Raw genomic sequence first — 17,500 nt, 5'->3', positions numbered from 1 at the left:
TAATTGTAAATAATATATATGTGTGTGTGTAAATAGATGTGTGTGTGTGTGTGTGTGTAAACAGAAAGCTCGAACGGTAGAATTTGTTACAATATTAATGATTATAAAAATAAGATTACTTGTAACTATACACATTTATATGTGTTCATTTAGGTATGTATATAGTTGTACAGTATATATAAATTTAAACGTACATTTATGTGTGTGTATATACATAATAGATATACATACACTTATGCATATATGTACCTCTATCGTGAATATACTGTTTAAAGCAAAAAGTGGGTGCACGTCTGTACCCCCTGACATTGTCTTATCATTGCGTCGAGCCTTTGTTCGTCCTGTTACCATGGTCACAAGAGCGAGTGAAAGAGGGAGAGAGGAGCGATAGCTAGTTAATCAGGCAAGATATCACTCCGTGAGTTTAGGTATTTTATTCTACAGGTACTGCAGAAGGCTCGACCAAGTTTGAGCTTAAGATTCGCTCGCTCGATCTCCGTCTCAATTACTTTCCAGACCATGAGTTCCTCGCTCTTGAATCTGCTTTTGTTTCCGTTCTTATTGTTAGTTGCGTTCAACTTCAGCTGGGTTCAGGGTTCAGCAGAGACCTTGATAGAAGAGGCAATTGAAGAGATGAATGCTCGGCGAAGTCCTGGCGCAGCCGAGGAGTCGAACGATATGTTATCAGGTTAGTATTTTTTAGCTTGTATTCCATTTACTTCTCTCTGAATAGGATATTGAACTGTAGTTAATGTTTATATATTGTGTACTCTCACTGATTAGCGTATATTCCTGTATCCCTCCAGTCGAATGCCCTCCGCCGTATTTTCAAGTCATGTCGGAGTGCTTTTACGTGCACACAAGTCACCTTCTCCCCTGGACCCAAGCAAGAGCATTTTGCCAAGGAATGGCAGGAGACTTGGCCCAGCCACGTTACCTCAACGCCCTCCTCGCTGTAGTGGCTGAAAAGTACAGTAAGTATTATCCTTTTGCGTGTTAATAAGAGAGTGACTGAAAGAGAGAGAGAGAGAGAGAGAGAGAGAGAGAGAGAGAGAGAGAGAGAGAGAGAGAGAGAGAGAGAGAGAGAGAGAGAGAGAGAGAGACAGACAGACAGACAGACAGACAGACACAAGACACACAGACACACAGACAGAAAGAAAGAAGGAACGACACAGGCACACACAAACATACAAATAGATAGCGGGATAGACAGATAGATATATTGATTTATTGAAAATATATTGATATAGATACATAGACAGATAGAAAGAAAATGGAGAATGCGTGTGTATTGATTGCTGTATCAACTATATAGTAAGAGTTGATAACAGACAACGAGTAGGAGTAAGCCGCTTCCTTTATTGAGTAATCCCTACCATCGGCAGAGTTGGGTCCGTCCCACCTGTGGCTCGGAGCATCAGACCTCGAGACCGAAGGAACCTTTCGGTGGCTATCAGGAGAAGTCGTGACAACCGGATGGCGAGAGAACCAGCCTGACGACGCCGTAGGAGATGAGGATTGCCTTGAGATGTGGACTGCAAAGTTTCCAAGTCTCAGCGATAAGCAATGCCATTTGAATAGTGCCTTCATCTGCCAGTATATGTAAAGACAGGCTTTACAGTGGAGGGGTGTGAGAATGTCAGTGTAATCCGATAATCTGACCAGTAGATATGATAAATATAGCAGTTATCTAGAGAGACAGGCTACTTACAAAGATAACGGTCCCCCAAAATATTTGTGAATAAATAAAACACATCTCCCCAAATAAATATTTTTGTTTTTCTAATGGAATATATCATCACTGACTTTGAAACACGATTTTGTCCTTGTCCTACAAAGAGTACCCCGCTATAAAGAACATTTAATATCTTACCGACGTGAGTTAGACGAAACCAGTTTTGGTTGGTTACGAGAACGCATTCGCAGCGGAATACGAGGATTGGAATCGATACTCAGCGTCCGTGTCTTTTTCTTGTCGTCTATAGATATGTTAGTAAACCTTAGTTGTATCTTATACTCCTATACATTTTAGATTAAATAAAATCATAGTAATGTAATCCTTATGACTGTCAGTTTATTTTGCCTTGAAATAGCATGCATTTTGTCTGGAGTCAAAAACGTTGAAAAGGTGAGATTTTAAGTAATGAAAGGAAGCGATGCGTCAGTACAATAACAATTATTGCTTTTACTGATACCCAATGTATTCACGCATTTTATCAAATATATGAAAGGATAATGTGCGCTATTTCAAGTACTTATTTTTTTTATTGTAAAGTGACAATTTTGCAATCGCGGTCGATTATCACTACTATACTAGAGCCTATTTATATGCCATATCTGTCGATTTAAACTCTAGTCTATTGGGTTGGGCCGTTTTTACAAAGTCAATATAGACTCTATATTCTCCAGTCTTAGTGCATATTCGTTTCAACCTAAATGGTTAATAGTTAATGCTTTAAACAAATAAATGTGCTAGACATCAACGGTCATATAGCACAATGGTAAAGTATGGTAGTGAAAGGAGTTAAAGGGATTCTTTATTAGTACAAAATGCCTTAGATTTCCATGGTATTATGAAACAGTATGGTAGTGAAAAGCGTAGAAAAGAGGGGGAGTAAATGGGGATGGATAGGGGGGGGGAGGGTTAAGGACAAGGAACGATTAAGTAAAATGAGTTTCAACCTAAAAAAGATATACTACTAAATTCACCGTTTTCTCTTCGTTACTAATAATTGTCTCAATGATCGTTTCATGGAGCTTATCTGAACTTTGTTGTGTGCAGTCGTTTGCAGTACTCTTAACTATAAAAGATCGATTGCATTTCCATTTTTTTTTTTTTTTTATTAATAATTCTACAGACTAATATATTTTCACTTAATAGCACAGTGCACTTACGACAAACTAAAATATTTCACTTAAATAAATGCCACAATGTCTTGATCCTTGCATTAAAAAAAATTATCTCGCCAAAAAATAATCAGCTTCTAAGACTCTATCAACGTCGAACCCGAATCTCCTTGTAAATGTATAGTGTATACGTACAGCACCGACTGAGGCTGACTTGATTCTGGCTTCGAATTTCGGCCTGTGGCAACTCGAGCGCAAAAGCTAAGCAACAACAACACACTGACAATAAGGTGTTACGGATTACTTTGACAAGTAGATCACGCATGACTTTGTCCGTGTTTTTTTTTTTTGTTTTTTTTTTTTTTCTTGCCAAAGCCGAATACACCCCAAAATCTAGGTAGTAGAGGTGATGTGTGCTGTTGCTTCAAAAAAATAACATTCATACAAATAAGCTTACTACAAACTGTAAAGATGACTGGAATTATTATGCAAATAGTCTAACAATTCATAACCAGACTTTTCTCTATATCAGTAGTCTAAATACTTCCTCTCTTTTCAGGAAACTGTTCCAACTGTATTCTACGACCTATATTCCATGAAATAATTCCATCTGCTATTTCGAGTTTTTAATGTTTATTTTTCACAATGCACATACTGTGTGAGTTTCATGTGATTCTAGCCATTATGACCTTTGTTGCATACCCCCCTACCCCCTTGAAGCTTTGAACTTTGCGTCAAAGAATTCGCCTGAGTCACTCAGAAAGTGTGACTCAGACTTTGCTGAATATTAGAGTGAACGAACGATTTCCACCAACATTGATCTGCGATGTTATTGCGCAATTAGTAAAGAGCGAAGAGCAGGCGCCGTAACCACGGAGTTTGAATGATCATCTCCCTCTGCGGTAATACGAACTTTGCTCAACGATGTATCATCTTTCACATTTAACTGACGAACTAGAAAAAAAAGAAAAAAGATAAGAAAAAGAAAACACATAACAAATAAAATAGGTAAGATTCGCCAATAGTACAACCAGCGAGGTGTAGTTGAAACCAGTTTTGGGTGGTTAGGAGAAAAGAGGACGACAGGTTAGGAATCAATACTCTGTGTCGTTACCTTTCTTTCCCTATAAGTGTCTATGAATAAGTTAGTTGTTAACCTTGGCTATAACTCGATTCCCTGTGAAGAGAAGGTAAAACAGGAGCCCGGGAATAAAAAAGCTCCAATAATAGATAAAAACATAGCGTATTTATCATATAGAGAAAAGAGACAAATGAGAAAAGAAAAGCGTTCTTGTTATTGTTATTTATGGTAAAGTACATGCAATCCAGATTCATCTTTTTTTAACTTTTCTCCAGTTTAAATCGTTTTCATTGAACTAAAAAATATTATACTTTTATTGATGTCAGAATACAGTCAGGCATTCTTTAATACTTTGTCATTTGCTTGCGTTTCTTTGTCAAACATAAGACGTGTGAAATTGATATCTGACAATGCTTTGCCTTTTAGTATCAAGTAAAAATAAATATTCCAGACATAAGTTTGCTTTACCGTTATTTTTCTTCTGTATTTGTGATTACTTTGAATGACAAATATATGGTGACCGGAATATTGCTACCATAATGATGGCAGTGTCAATGTTAATATATTATTTATCGGTTCGATGAATGACCAGAAGTATTGCTAATTAGACATATCAAAAAAAAAATTAAACATACTAATATAGTCAGTACATACATACATACATAAATACATACGTACATACATGCACACACAAATGTATATATGTAGATATTTGTATATATATAATATACATATATATATATACATCTTTATTTATCTGTTTATAAATAAGTATATATATATATATATATATATATATATATATATATATGTATATGTATGTGTGTGTGTCTATACACATACATATATATATATATATATATATATATATATATATATATATGTATATATATTATATATATATATATATATATATATATTTGTGCATATGTAACTTTATTTTTTCATCTTTAATCTACGTCTACTGTACACTCTAACAGGAGACGAATACATAAGAAACCCGGAAATAGGTCCCTGCTAAGAAATGTATTAATATCAGTAACCGTATTCTTTCTTAACTGACCTTCAAAAACTCTTAGAAGGCTCACCATTTTCCTTTACCAGTCAAACTGATTATATAAGTATGGTCTTATTTTGGAAGGGAAGTTTGACTCATATTAAAGAAATTCAGAAGTTATCAATATTTTTTTTTATTTGTTTGTTAAACTTCCTACATAAATAAGAGAGATTAAAGGTAGTTAAAATGGGGGGAAAATGTTGTTTCATGTATATTTTATTTCGTTATTTGATGATTATATGATTTTCGTGTATCTGTTTAGTGTCTTATAGAAATATGCCTTATATTACTAGTTTGATTCAGTACCTCGAATAAGATAAAATAGTCAACAGATACCTGAATATGATCTTAGAATATATGTAGGAAATTGTAATACATTTTAAATAAATAACTTTACTCTGTAAGGAATTAAATTCATACCATGGTGATGGCATATTATCATATTAATGTTTGATAATTTGTGAGTAGAGATTAGTCATATTTCCAATTTGAGTTACATAATTGATTCTGAACTTCTTAGACTCACTCTCTCTCTCTCTCTCTCTCTCTCTCTCTCTCTCTCTCTCTCTCTCTCTCTCTCTCTCTCTCTCTCTCTTCTCTCTCTCTACACACACACTCTTTTTGGTCTCTCTCCTCCCCCATCTCCCCACCCTCTTTCTCTCTCTTTCCTCCCCCTCTAATTCTCCAACTCCCCAATTCTCCCCTTCTTCCTCGCTTTCCCTTCCCTTATATGTTTCCTCGATCTCCATCTCTCTATCTCCTCTACACCTAACTGGCCCTTGACCGTATTTGTAAAGAGACTTCCGAGATAGTCATTCACGGCTCCGCTCATTTTCCCCTATTTCTTTCTTTGGGCATTTCCACTTGGCGTCTTTGTTCTCCCCCTCCTCTTTTCTCTTCTATTCTCTTTTCTCTTCTCTTCTCTTCCTCTCTCACTTTCGCTCTCTCTCTCTCTCTCTCTATCTCTCTCTCTCTCTCTCTCTCTCTCTCTCTCTCTCTCTCTCTCTCTCTCTCTCTCTCTCTCTCTCTGTGTGTGTGTGTGTGTGTGTACCTGTGTGTGTGTGGGTGTGTGTGTGTGTGTGTGTGTGTGTGTGTGTGTGTGTGTGTGTGTGTGTGTGTAAATACTATTACTTGTTGTGGCCGAAGATTGTATCATGTAATTTCAAATATTTTTTCGTGACCCTCCTCCCTCCTTGAATTTCGGGTTTATAAATAATTAAAAATGATCAGGCCTAGCATCAAACTCTACAGGAAATATATCGGATTTTGGGAAATTATTATAAAAATAGTTATAAGTTGCAACGCTGAAAAATTATTTGTCACCTTATTCAAATTCTATCTAAATAAACCGGATTCTGTGAAATATTTGCACTCGAAGACAGTTTGTATGCACAGCCTATCCGAATCTGAAACAAAGTATTGCTTAAGTTAAAAGTCTTTAAATGTCTTTTATCAGTATGAAAAATATAATCGTTTAGTTCTCTATAAAAATAACGTAACCTGATGACATATAAAATACCCGTTATCCGTCAAAACTAATATTGATAATTGATAAATAAAGAGGTATAATATGAAGTAATTTCGTCCATTAAAACCGACGGTTGAACTAGCAATTATCTTGTTAACTAGAATTAAGGGTCCCAAGGCTAATGGTTGTAACGAGGCCTCTTTGTGACTAGAAAATACTCCACACTCGTCACTGATTGATGGGATTATCAGTGGCCCTAACGAGAATCAATGGCTTAAATAAAGGTCCGTGTTATTTTAGGGTTACAGAAGATGCGAGTGACCTTTCAGGAAATGTGTCTATTCTACGTCTTAGTTTCTGTCTCTGACCCCGTACGCCTAACTCCGCCTCTCTCTCTCTCTCTCTCTCTCTCTCTCTCTCTCTCTCTCTCTCTCTCTCTCTCTCTCTCTCTCTCTCTCTCTCTCTCTCTCTCTCTCTCTCTCTCTCTCTCTCTCTCTCTCTCTCTCTCTCTCTCTCTCTCTCCTTTTCTGTCTTCTAACAATGAAGTCGATAACATTTAATGAAACAACTATGACTGTTTTATGTTTATTTTCTTGACTTACAGTACGATATCACTGCACAGTTAACACATATTGTACCCACATATTTTTAACGTATTTAGTATAATCATAAATTCTGCTTCAGGTTGAAATGCTGAAATTCTTCGTAATCTGACAAAAAATATATAAGCCAAATGATTACAGCTAAATGACTGAGCAAAAACCCTTTTATGTACAAACTTCAACGAAAACCCGATTACCATTAACTAAATTTTACAACAAATCTTTCTATCCCCAAGACTAAGACGATCATTTTTATTTCTTTCTTTTTCTTTCTTACAAGCACACCAGTCTCTGCAAGATCGACGAAATTATTCCTTGTTATGGTTGTAGAATCCCTGGCCAGACTTGACGCCCATTTTTCCTTCTTCGACCAATTTGGCAAGGATTTTGGGGTATCTGTACATGGACTGCTCTGGGTAATCCCTCATCCAGCCTGAGGACAAACGCAGAATGGTCAGTTGCTAAAAAAATAAATCTGCTTTATTACAAATTGTTATACTAGCGTCTACTAGTTTGAAAGCATAAAACGTTGAGTAACACTGAACTAGCAAGTAAATTTAATACGCTGACATACGTTGAACTAGCAAGTAAATTTGTAACGAAAGGGGATAAAGACAAGTAGGATACATGGTAAAAATAACTGTTTACCTTGCTGTTTACATTAATGCATAGTAACTGATTAAATTAAAGTACATGTTGCATAACTACGTGTCAGCACACGTTGAGATAAACTATTCCATTCCACGCATTTCATACTTGCATGCAAAAGGAGTGAAGTGGAATAAGTTCTGTGCAATATCACTGAATCATCAATGTCCTTGGAGCAGGAATAGCATAAGTTCGATACTAATAATAACAGGCAACATCTCTACCTCGCAAATACTAATGATACACTATGAATAGATTTAATTAAAAAAAAAGCGTTTGCGATGTATAAAAGCATATAATATTGCATGTTTCATGGACATAATTCGAATATGTATAATGCACAAGATTTAAATATGTAACGTATTGTTTACTGAAACTCAAATTAAGTGACGTGGTGACTGCGAAACAACTTAAGGGAAAGCATGCGAAGGCCAAACCTAAATTGTAAATACTTACAATAGCTGAAAAAAATAAGATGTAGAATGTAAAAAATCGAAGAATACAACATTGTTCCGTCGCATTACTTCAATAATAATAAAATATGTATGTATCGACACCGGCTGTTGTTGCTTGGGTAAGCAATTAACTTATCATTAACTTATTAAATCATTATATTAACTTATTAACTTATGTTTACTCATCATGATTTACTTATCCAAATTAGGGCAAAATAACACATACGTAATTAATAAAAATACAATGACATTTTCAATAAACCAATCGACAAACAGCCGAAAATGCATTTATCTTCGGTTCACACGTCTGCCATTCACTCCGTCTTTACTGCAAGATCCGAACACTAACCATCGCCAATAAACTTAAGAGTGTCCAGACCAACATAGTCGCTCAGCTCAAGTGGGCCCATGGGATAACCGGTCCCAAGCTTCATGGCTATGTCGATGTCTTCTTTGAAGGCGTCACCTGGCATAGTAAAAAGGTTGTTTTTATAGCAAATCATTATTTACATCGCACCACTGAATTGTTGGAAATCTAACAGATCTCTGTCTTCACCCAAAGATTTTATCACCGTGTATTAGAAGAACAAATAATAGTCGATAAACATTCTTCCGTACCTCGCTCCACCATGGCCATGGCTTCGAACAGGTAAGGAACAAGGAGATGGTTCACAACGAAGCCTGGAGTGTCCTTGCACTGGATGCTCACTTTGCCCATGTTCTTTCCCCATTCCTTCATGGCCTCGAAGGTGGCGTTGCTGGTCTCAGGAATACGAATGATCTGATGGGAAAAACATACAGTGAGAAAGCTATTATTTGTTGCCTTCAAACTTATTTTCTTCGAAACAGCTTTTTTTTTTTTTTTTTTTTACCAGCTACAGTTTCTATTTTCATATTTATTCTTTACTTCATTATTTTTATGAAATCAAATAGATGAAAAATGATTAATGTATCGTCATCAATAACGAAGTATCATATATGAAAGTTGCAAGCGTATGATAGAATTTCTCTCTCCATCCCCACATATAAAGCATTACTACTGCAACTACTACAACTACACACACAAACACATACCTCATACATTGGCTGATTAACATTTTCTAGTCCTCAGTATGCACGATTTTTTTTTCTAAATATTCTGTAAAAAGTGGGGGAGTAATGCATAACAGTACATAAAAGCAATTATACATATTCCCCTGAAACCCAAAAGTTCAACTAGGATACTTGTTTACCTCACATGCTAGGCTTTCACGTGTTTAAGCGTAGCGTGCTAATCAACTTGTCTTCTGTTTTTCCCTAGGGTACATGTTTCCCTAAGACTGAAAGGATCTATGTCTGATGGTATCCAACTACAGTGGAGACCGATCATGTGCTATTCTAAAACGAATCAAGTACTACCTTCGATTAAAATTGATGACGAAAACTTGTAACACGCACTGATTCCCATCACATAAGCATGTGCGTGAAATTGGCAGTCGGAATATTAACCGACACGTAGGCAGAAACAAGCCGATCTTTTAAACCAGATTTCACAATTATTAATAGAAAATCTAAAGCGGAAGTACCTTCGTGTTTGACTATTTCGCTTCAGACATCAGGGTCGCATATTGATTATATATAAAGATACATATAACTATAAATATAAACACACACACACACACACACACACACACACAATCATACACACATGTATATATGAGGATATTTGTGTATATGTATGTGCACCCCCCATATGTATATATATATATATATAATATATATATATATGTATACACAAACACACACACACACACACACACACACACACACACACACACATATATATATATATATATATATATATATGAAGATATTTATGTATATGTATGTATGCACACACCTACCCACACACATCCACACATCCACACACACACACACACACACACACACACACACACACACACACACACACACACACACACACACACACACACACACACACACACACATAAAAAAAAAAAAAAAAAAAAAAAAAAAAAAAACGCGATCAGGAAAACGAAATTTCCCTTTAATTCCTTAAACCCGCGCCCAGTTGTCTTTCTTCCAAAAATGTCCTATCTACCATTGATGTAATAATGTACCTCCATTACGTGACACAAGGAAGGCTGAGAGAGCTGTCGATTTTTTTAGCCCTAAGAGTGATTTTGAAATAGACGTCAACATCATTTGTGATTTTGCCATTAAAAAATTAATACATTGTTTTATGTTATTGAAATCAGTATAATATTGATACTAAAAGTGAGTATCTATTTGAAAACTATTAGAATTCATCTCCAACACCATCAAGGCCCACGAAGTAAGAACGAAAATATTTTCTTTGGCTTTCCCGGTCAGAGAGGGTGTGTGTGTGTGTGTGTGTGTGTGTGTGTGTGTGTGTGTGTGTGTGTGTGTGTGTGTGTGTGTGTGTGTGTGTGTGTGTGTGTGTGTGTGTGTGTGTGCGTGTGTGTGTGTGTGTGTGTCTGCGTGTTTGTGTGTCTGTGCGTGTGCGTGTGCGTGTGCTTATGTGTGGTTTGCGTGTGCTTATGTGTGGTTTGCGTGCTCGCGGCTGACTTGCTTGCTTGAGGATATCTGGTAGTAGCAGATGATTTTTAGTGATGTTTCCTTTGAAAGAAAACTACTTGATATTTTCCGATTCCATTGACGACAAAATTTTTAGACAGATATTTCTGTAGAATAACTTTACAGACCCTTTATATGTATGTAAACTTTAATGTGTGTGAACGTATGCATGAGCAATGGTGCATTAGCAATTGTGCATATGCATGTATATGTGCGTATGTGCGTGTGCATGTGCAGTGCAATTGCGTGTACACGGCTGGGTGTGGGTATCAGGCGTCATTAGAAAATTTACTGAAAATGTGCGTTTTGTGGACATGACATCTTTCATCTGCACTTTTATTCTATTAATGAAATATACATTTTCGCAAGAGCACTTTAAATAATTATAAACATTATTTTTATTTATTAAACATTTTATGTCGCGTCAACATCTATGGTCATTAGCGACGTATTCAAAATGCAGCGAAGCCCCCCAAGGATAGCATTATGATAAAAGTATTATGGCGAAAAGGGTAAAATGTGTTAACGATTAAGATAAGTGAACAGAAGGGGATGAATAAGAGAAAGAAAAGGAAAGGGGGAGAAGAAAAGACCCTGCAAAATGAGTTAAGGCGAGGGCTGAGGTCCAAGGCAGGGGTGGTCCCCTACATTTGGCCTCTGTCTCCGTCTCGTCCCCCCGACACCAACGAGCATGGGATTGGGGAGGGAAATTATAATCATTAGGTTTATATTTAAACCTCGATTTTCTTCCAAGGATTTACTTACTAGTGGATGCATGGTTTACGTTTTGTCACCTTATATTATAATAATGGTTAATGGTTTGGACAAGTAAATGTGCTAGACATCAATGGTTATATAGCACTATGGTAAAGTATTGTGGTGAAAGGGGTTTAAACGCTTTCTTTTCTAGAACAAAATGGGTCAGATTTTAACGGTCACATAGCATTATAGGATGGTATTTATTTATCTACTGAAAAATTTCTGCAGCATCAACATCTAAGGTCATTATCAACGTATTCGAAATATAGTGATAGGTCATATGGCGCTACGGTTGATTAGAGTTGCAAAAAGGGTTAGGAGAGAGTTGATTTGGCTAAAGTTATAAGTTGAACACTACTAGCGGATGGTGTGGTAGTGAAAAGGGTAGAGAAGGGGAACTGATAGGATATAGTATAGGATATATAAGGTTAATGGTTGTTAAAAGGGGAAAGAGCTAAGGGAGTAGGAAGCATTATGATGTAGTAGTGTGGCGAAAATGGCAAAAATGAGTTTAACGATTAGGATAAGTGGATAGAACAAGGGGACGAAGAAAAGGAAAAAGAAAAGCAGGAGAAAAGAACCTGCAAAGGGTGACCCCAGCATTAGGCTCCAATGCCCGTCTCCTAAGCCCTCCCCCACTCCCACGACAATATCGAGCAAAGGATTGTGGTTTTCATATAATGAATGACTTGATATGGCATAAATATGATTACTTGTTGAAAAATCTCAGCCACATCAACATCTGAGATCCTTTACGGCGTACTCAAAAGATAGTGATGGGGTGGGGCTAGAGGGCGGAGCACCCAGGTAAAGGATTTGTTTAGTTCAATTTGGCGAGGCTTGATTTCCAGAATGGTTAATTGTCAAAACAAATAGAAGTGTCAGACATGAAATGTCATAATACATTATGATAAAGCATTGTGGCAAAAAGGGTAAAAATGAATTATTTGGATAAGTGGACAGGAGATGAAGAAGAGAAGGAAAAGGAAAGGAAAAGAAAATATGTAATAAATACATGCATTGTGTTTACATCTGAAAGCTCATTATATCCTTAATATTAAAATGCAATAGCTATTACTGTGTACTGCAATGCAATACCATGGTATACACATTACTGTTCACCTTGTAACTTGTTTGTAAACTTAAAGCCTTGCGAGAATCAGTGGGAAGACGATCCCACAGAAACATATAAAGTCTGTAAGTAGGTGTTGATTTGGCATCCTACTATTACAAAATACCAGGCCATAAAATACAAATGGTTTTGTAAAACATAAGAGAATTCGAGATCAGTGATTCTGGAAATCACGGATTTGAAAGTGAATGTAAACAGATTGCAATTTTTTTTCAGACAATGCAATTGGTTATATTTTGATGAAGATAATTTGTGGTTCTGTTGCAGTCCCTGACTAAAGAGGCATTAACAAGTTTATGGCTTAGACATCATCAGCTCCTTTCACATGCATATGAAAAAGGACATTATGGTTGAATCAAGACACTTAATAGAAAATATCTTTTTAATTTTTAAAAGTACAAATACAGTATTAACAATATTGCATTGATGTGCATATAGATCTTACAAGAAAAAAATATTAATATTCTGTACAGATTCAAAACTATTAGTATTGCATGAAAAATGCATAACAGAATATTCCTTCTTCAGTATTATGGACAACTTCAAATGAGTGTTCATCTTGCCTCCTTACATCACTCATTTGACAACTTCTGGGCGTGGCTAGTCTTGCTTTTTTTTTTTTTTTGTTTTTACTTCTTGTAAGTGTAAAAACCTTCTCCAGACTTTACACCCAGCTTGCCATCCGCAACCATCTTGTTCAAAAGTTCAGAAGGCTGGTAGAGTGGGTTATCTGGGTATTCCTTAGCCCAACCTAAAATAAAGAAATAAATATCACCTGTAGGGTTTTCAATATATTTACTAGAACTTTTTTATATCATAGTTCATTGCATAAAAAAAAAAAAAAAAAAAAAAAAAAAAAAAAAAAAAAAAAAAACGCTGCACTTTCAAGCAACATCCATTCTGTCAATTGGACTTATACCCAGTAAAGTTGGCAACATAAACAAAACTGCTTGGGAGTTTAAGCCATTCATCTTAAAAAAAAAAAAAAACTCTTAATCAATATCCCTCAAAATCAAAACTGAAGAAAACAACATCCATCTCTACCTAAGAAATTCAAAGGTCACTTAATCATGGGTATATTTACTGCCACTCTTGGTAACCCACCAAATAAAGCTACATCTACAGAACATCAAGAAAACCTTCATCCACCACTAAGGGCATGCTAATTGTCTAGTGAAGTTCCTGAAGAGAGAGGAAATTCATCTCTAAGGTTGGGGCAAAAAAATATAAACTGCAGTATTCACTGGGGAAAACTACTTTTATCTGTTATTCAGTGATCCTTCCCTCTCATTGCCACTTCCACTTCTCTAGTTAGTTTTCTTTATCAGCTAAATAAACATTTGCAGATAGTGGCATAGCTGCTAATCTGCCTTTCTGACACTACGTCCTCACCACAAATGAATAAGGAGCAGCAGTATCATATGTCCTCTTTTATAGATATTCCCTTGATTTTTTTATGAATAAACTCACTTTAATGGTATGTAAATATATTTCCCTGTGTATCATGTATATAAGTTACACACTGGAGAAGTACATACTATATGCTAACCTTTAATTTACATATATACTAAAACGTTTCTATCCCCTTCCACCCTCAAATGAAAGAAACCAAATAATCTGCATATCTGATGCAACTTTTCTGTATGCCTATAAATATTTATTCTACCATAAATAATAATTGATATTCAAAAGGCACTATATACATTTCTGAAGCTAAATAATGACAATCAACAATTTCCTTTGCCTAACAACAATTTTTGCAATACACTGCAGAATTCAAATAAGGGGCAAGACAGACTTATTGCCTACAAATAAAGGATAATGCAAAAGGCCATGGACTTTCAATTCAGTGCCTGAAGTAGTCCTCTTCCTACATGTATTGAAAATCCCTTCTTAGCCTCCAGCAAATGCAAGGTGCCACAAGATATCTGTTACTATCACCTCAAGAATAAAACAAGAGAATAACAAAAGAATAAAAGATTGCAGATCAGCTAACATAGTAATCTCCATTCTTGATGAACTTCAAAGGGTATACCAAGTGAAATTTCAACTTCCTTTTGCTACTAAAGCAAATGATGAACACCTTAAACTTAACAAGTGAGGCCAACATTGAAAGCTAGTACAACACCGCCTACAGTTTGTCGTGTACTTACCATCAATAATGAACTTTCCAGTGTCAAGACCAACGTAATCCATGAGCTCAAATGGTCCCATGGGGTAGCCAGCACCAAGCTTCATTGCTACATCAATATCTCTGGCACTTGCATCTCCTGCAATTACATGTATGCTGTCAATTACATTAAAACAAATTATTATAAATTATTCCAATTTATTCATTCATAAAATGCTTACCTTTAGAGGTCACAAATACTATGGCCAGAATTCATGGCAACACTGAACTATATAAACACTTGGAATGAAGGGTAAATTTTCTGGCAAAGTCTTTCAAGGACATGCGTATATCAGTGTGCCATTAAATGCTTGGGCAATTATCCAGTTCACATTTGGGAACTTAATAACCAGACTTATACATGATATGTCCACTTTCAATCACTGCTGAAGGGTTAATGAATATATTTTTGAACAATAAACCTAATCACTCTCTTAAAAAGAGGATGTATGGACCATGACTGTCAAATAAGGATTAAAAAGCATCAATCAACAAGCTTTACCTCTCTCCAGCATCCTAACAGATTCAAACATATAAGGCACCAGCAAGCGGTTGACAATGAATCCAGGCGTGTCTTTGCATTCAACAGTCACTTTGCCCATGTTCTTTCCCCATGCACACATGGCTTCATACGTGCTCTGAGAGGTTTCTGGGATCCGCACCACCTGTAAGAGTTACATGAAGTTAAAATCAGGATAACTTTAATTCCAACAGACTATATCAAAGTATCAGGTAATCAGAAGTACTTACAACTAGGTCTTTAACATCAAGGAAAAAAATGTTCTGTGGCAAACCTACCTAAACTGCCTTTTTTGTTTCTAGACCTACAGAATTATTTTTCCCCTGTGAAACTACATTTCAAATTCCTTTTTGTCTTACCTCGTTTTTTTCAATATCCCGATTTTGGAAAAGTATACTTTTTCTCTTAAACCTACTGACAGCCACATAAAATCCTACTGCATTTATAATAAGTCTTAATACTTTCATACATCATATTTTCCTTCGGGAACTGAACATAGCAAATACAATAAAGAATGAGGTCTGTAGAATATAATGCAAAACCATTCTTTCTTTTATTTAGATTTCAGTAATTCTTCTGCTGTAATTAGATTCAAATCAAAGCCCATATTTTATCTCACTACATTTCTGTTAGCTGAATATATCTACCCATCTTTGTTAAACAAATCAAGAAAACTTAACCGACATTTAATTTCACTTTGCCTTGGGCAAGGTACATACAAGACAGGTAGCTCCACTTCAATTTAGCCAACTGAACAAACATGATATGGACTGTTTCCCCTAGAGCATTCCAACGGCTATTTATTGTAGTATGGAACACCGTTTCATAAATAAAAAGAGCAGAATTTTTGTTTTATTTCTGGAAATCATAATAATATCAAGTAAACTGCATGAATAATTATCTTGCTATATCGGATATCTAATGGCACACCCTGATTGGCATGCCATCATTAGTTCCTCTCGTTTTGCCCCCAGTCAATCTATGCAATTATCTACAGTAAGTGTTTCTTCAGTATATTCTCTTTGAAAATAAGGGACAACAGTAAAAAAAAATTATTGGAAAACAAACCAAGAAAAAGCAAAAAACAAGAAATCTTTTTCACATTTGAAATGAATGAAGCCAAAGGGCGAGGCTTAGCTCAGCAGTTGCAATTCGGGCTTTTCATGAAGACGGAGTAGAGAAACCTGTCTTGAAGTACTTTGGCCTTGATACTATTTTCAATATACAATTACAAGCATACCAAGTATATAAACACTGATTTGTAAATCCCATGTCAGACTTATAAAAACTGAACATTTTATAACTTTCAATTCTTTCAATGTCAGTTCAGGAATAGATGCCAATCTCCTACATCTCCAAAATTCATCTAACTACATGATTACTCCATCTTGTTTCTTTTAAATTAGTGACCTTAAGATTGACCAATTATTTTAGTTTGACTTAAATATTGCAAATAAAATAACAAATAACTCACCTTTTCACTTCACAACTGCAAACTCCTCTTCCTTTGGTGCAAAAGGATATCTTAGCGTGCTTTCAAAATGTTCATTCCGCATGCAAAGCTAGACTCTGGTAATTAGTACCACAGTGAATGTAGACCATCAAACTGGTTCATGATTAAACTGTCTTCCTTCTTTCTTTCTTGTGCAAGTTGAATATATAATAAAAGGGAATGTGTCCATAAGCATATGTGTATATACATATATATGCACACATCATATGTGCTTTTGATGTTAAAAAAGAAAGGACAATAATAGAAAAAAAACAAAAACAAATATGGCATTCAAAGTAAACTTCTTAAAAAAAGTGCCTAGTCTATATCCACATAAATAATGCTGGACACTGGACAACATGACAAAACAGATGTGCAATAAGTGATTAAGTAGTTCAACACATCAATACCCAATTTTGTAGACAAGATTTAGCAACATGTTTATAGATTTGACCAGACAGAAGTAACTGAACCAACTTCATCATCAATTCACTGTGGAATAAACCAAATTGCTAAAATGTTTCTTACCTTGACAGCTCCATTGCATTTCTTTGACCTTAATTAAAAAAAATATTAAATCTTACCAAAGGAAAACCACACCCAATGCATATTTACCATTTAAGGCTTTATATTTTTTCCTATATACTGGAACAAACAAATATTGCTATCTT

At 35.6% G+C, this 17,500-nt stretch overlaps 2 protein-coding genes across 3 annotated transcripts in view; one reads left to right on the top strand and one right to left on the bottom strand.

Moving 5' to 3' along the window:
* The first annotated feature begins 382 nt into the window (after nucleotides 1-382).
* Nucleotides 383-2,057, top strand: LOC125032994 (collectin-11-like). The gene is made up of 3 exons (XM_047624441.1): nucleotides 383-688; nucleotides 807-974; nucleotides 1,386-2,057. The coding sequence occupies exons 1-3, from the start codon at nucleotides 520-522 to the stop codon at nucleotides 1,604-1,606; spliced, it is 558 nt and encodes a 185-aa protein (XP_047480397.1). The 5' UTR covers nucleotides 383-519; the 3' UTR covers nucleotides 1,607-2,057.
* A 4,969-nt stretch (nucleotides 2,058-7,026) lies between these two features.
* LOC125032940 (hydroxyacyl-coenzyme A dehydrogenase, mitochondrial-like) overlaps nucleotides 7,027-17,500 on the bottom strand; it is a 14,245-nt gene continuing 3,771 nt past the window's right edge. Inside the window, exons 4-6 of one of the 2 annotated variants that reach the window (XM_047624343.1) lie at nucleotides 8,777-8,939; nucleotides 8,508-8,624; nucleotides 7,027-7,488 (exon numbers count right to left, since the gene is read on the bottom strand). In XM_047624343.1, coding sequence (XP_047480299.1) covers nucleotides 7,364-7,488; nucleotides 8,508-8,624; nucleotides 8,777-8,939 — 405 coding nt within the window. In that variant the 3' untranslated portion in view covers nucleotides 7,027-7,363. Of the gene's footprint in view, nucleotides 7,489-8,507; nucleotides 8,625-8,776; nucleotides 8,940-13,015; nucleotides 13,399-14,800; nucleotides 14,918-15,319; nucleotides 15,483-17,500 lie in introns of those variants that run through there. The other variant, XM_047624344.1, reaches the window with a different exon arrangement.

The sequence above is a fragment of the Penaeus chinensis genome, chromosome 15 (genome assembly GCF_019202785.1).
Source record: "Penaeus chinensis breed Huanghai No. 1 chromosome 15, ASM1920278v2, whole genome shotgun sequence".
Classification (NCBI taxonomy): Eukaryota; Metazoa; Arthropoda; class Malacostraca; order Decapoda; family Penaeidae; genus Penaeus; species Penaeus chinensis.
Note: the sequence above shows the minus strand (reverse complement) of the source record. Positions and strands in the feature narration are given on the sequence as shown.

Bases quoted from the DNA above. Each gene is read 5' to 3' on its own strand.
- LOC125032994 (XM_047624441.1), top strand. From the start codon at position 520: ATGAGTTCCTCGCTCTTGAATCTGCTTTTGTTTCCGTTCTTATTGTTA. The intron at 689-806 runs GTTAGTATTTTT...GTATCCCTCCAG, and splicing joins GTCGAACGATATGTTATCAG to TCGAATGCCCTCCGCCGTAT. The intron at 975-1,385 runs GTAAGTATTATC...TACCATCGGCAG, and splicing joins TGTAGTGGCTGAAAAGTACA to AGTTGGGTCCGTCCCACCTG.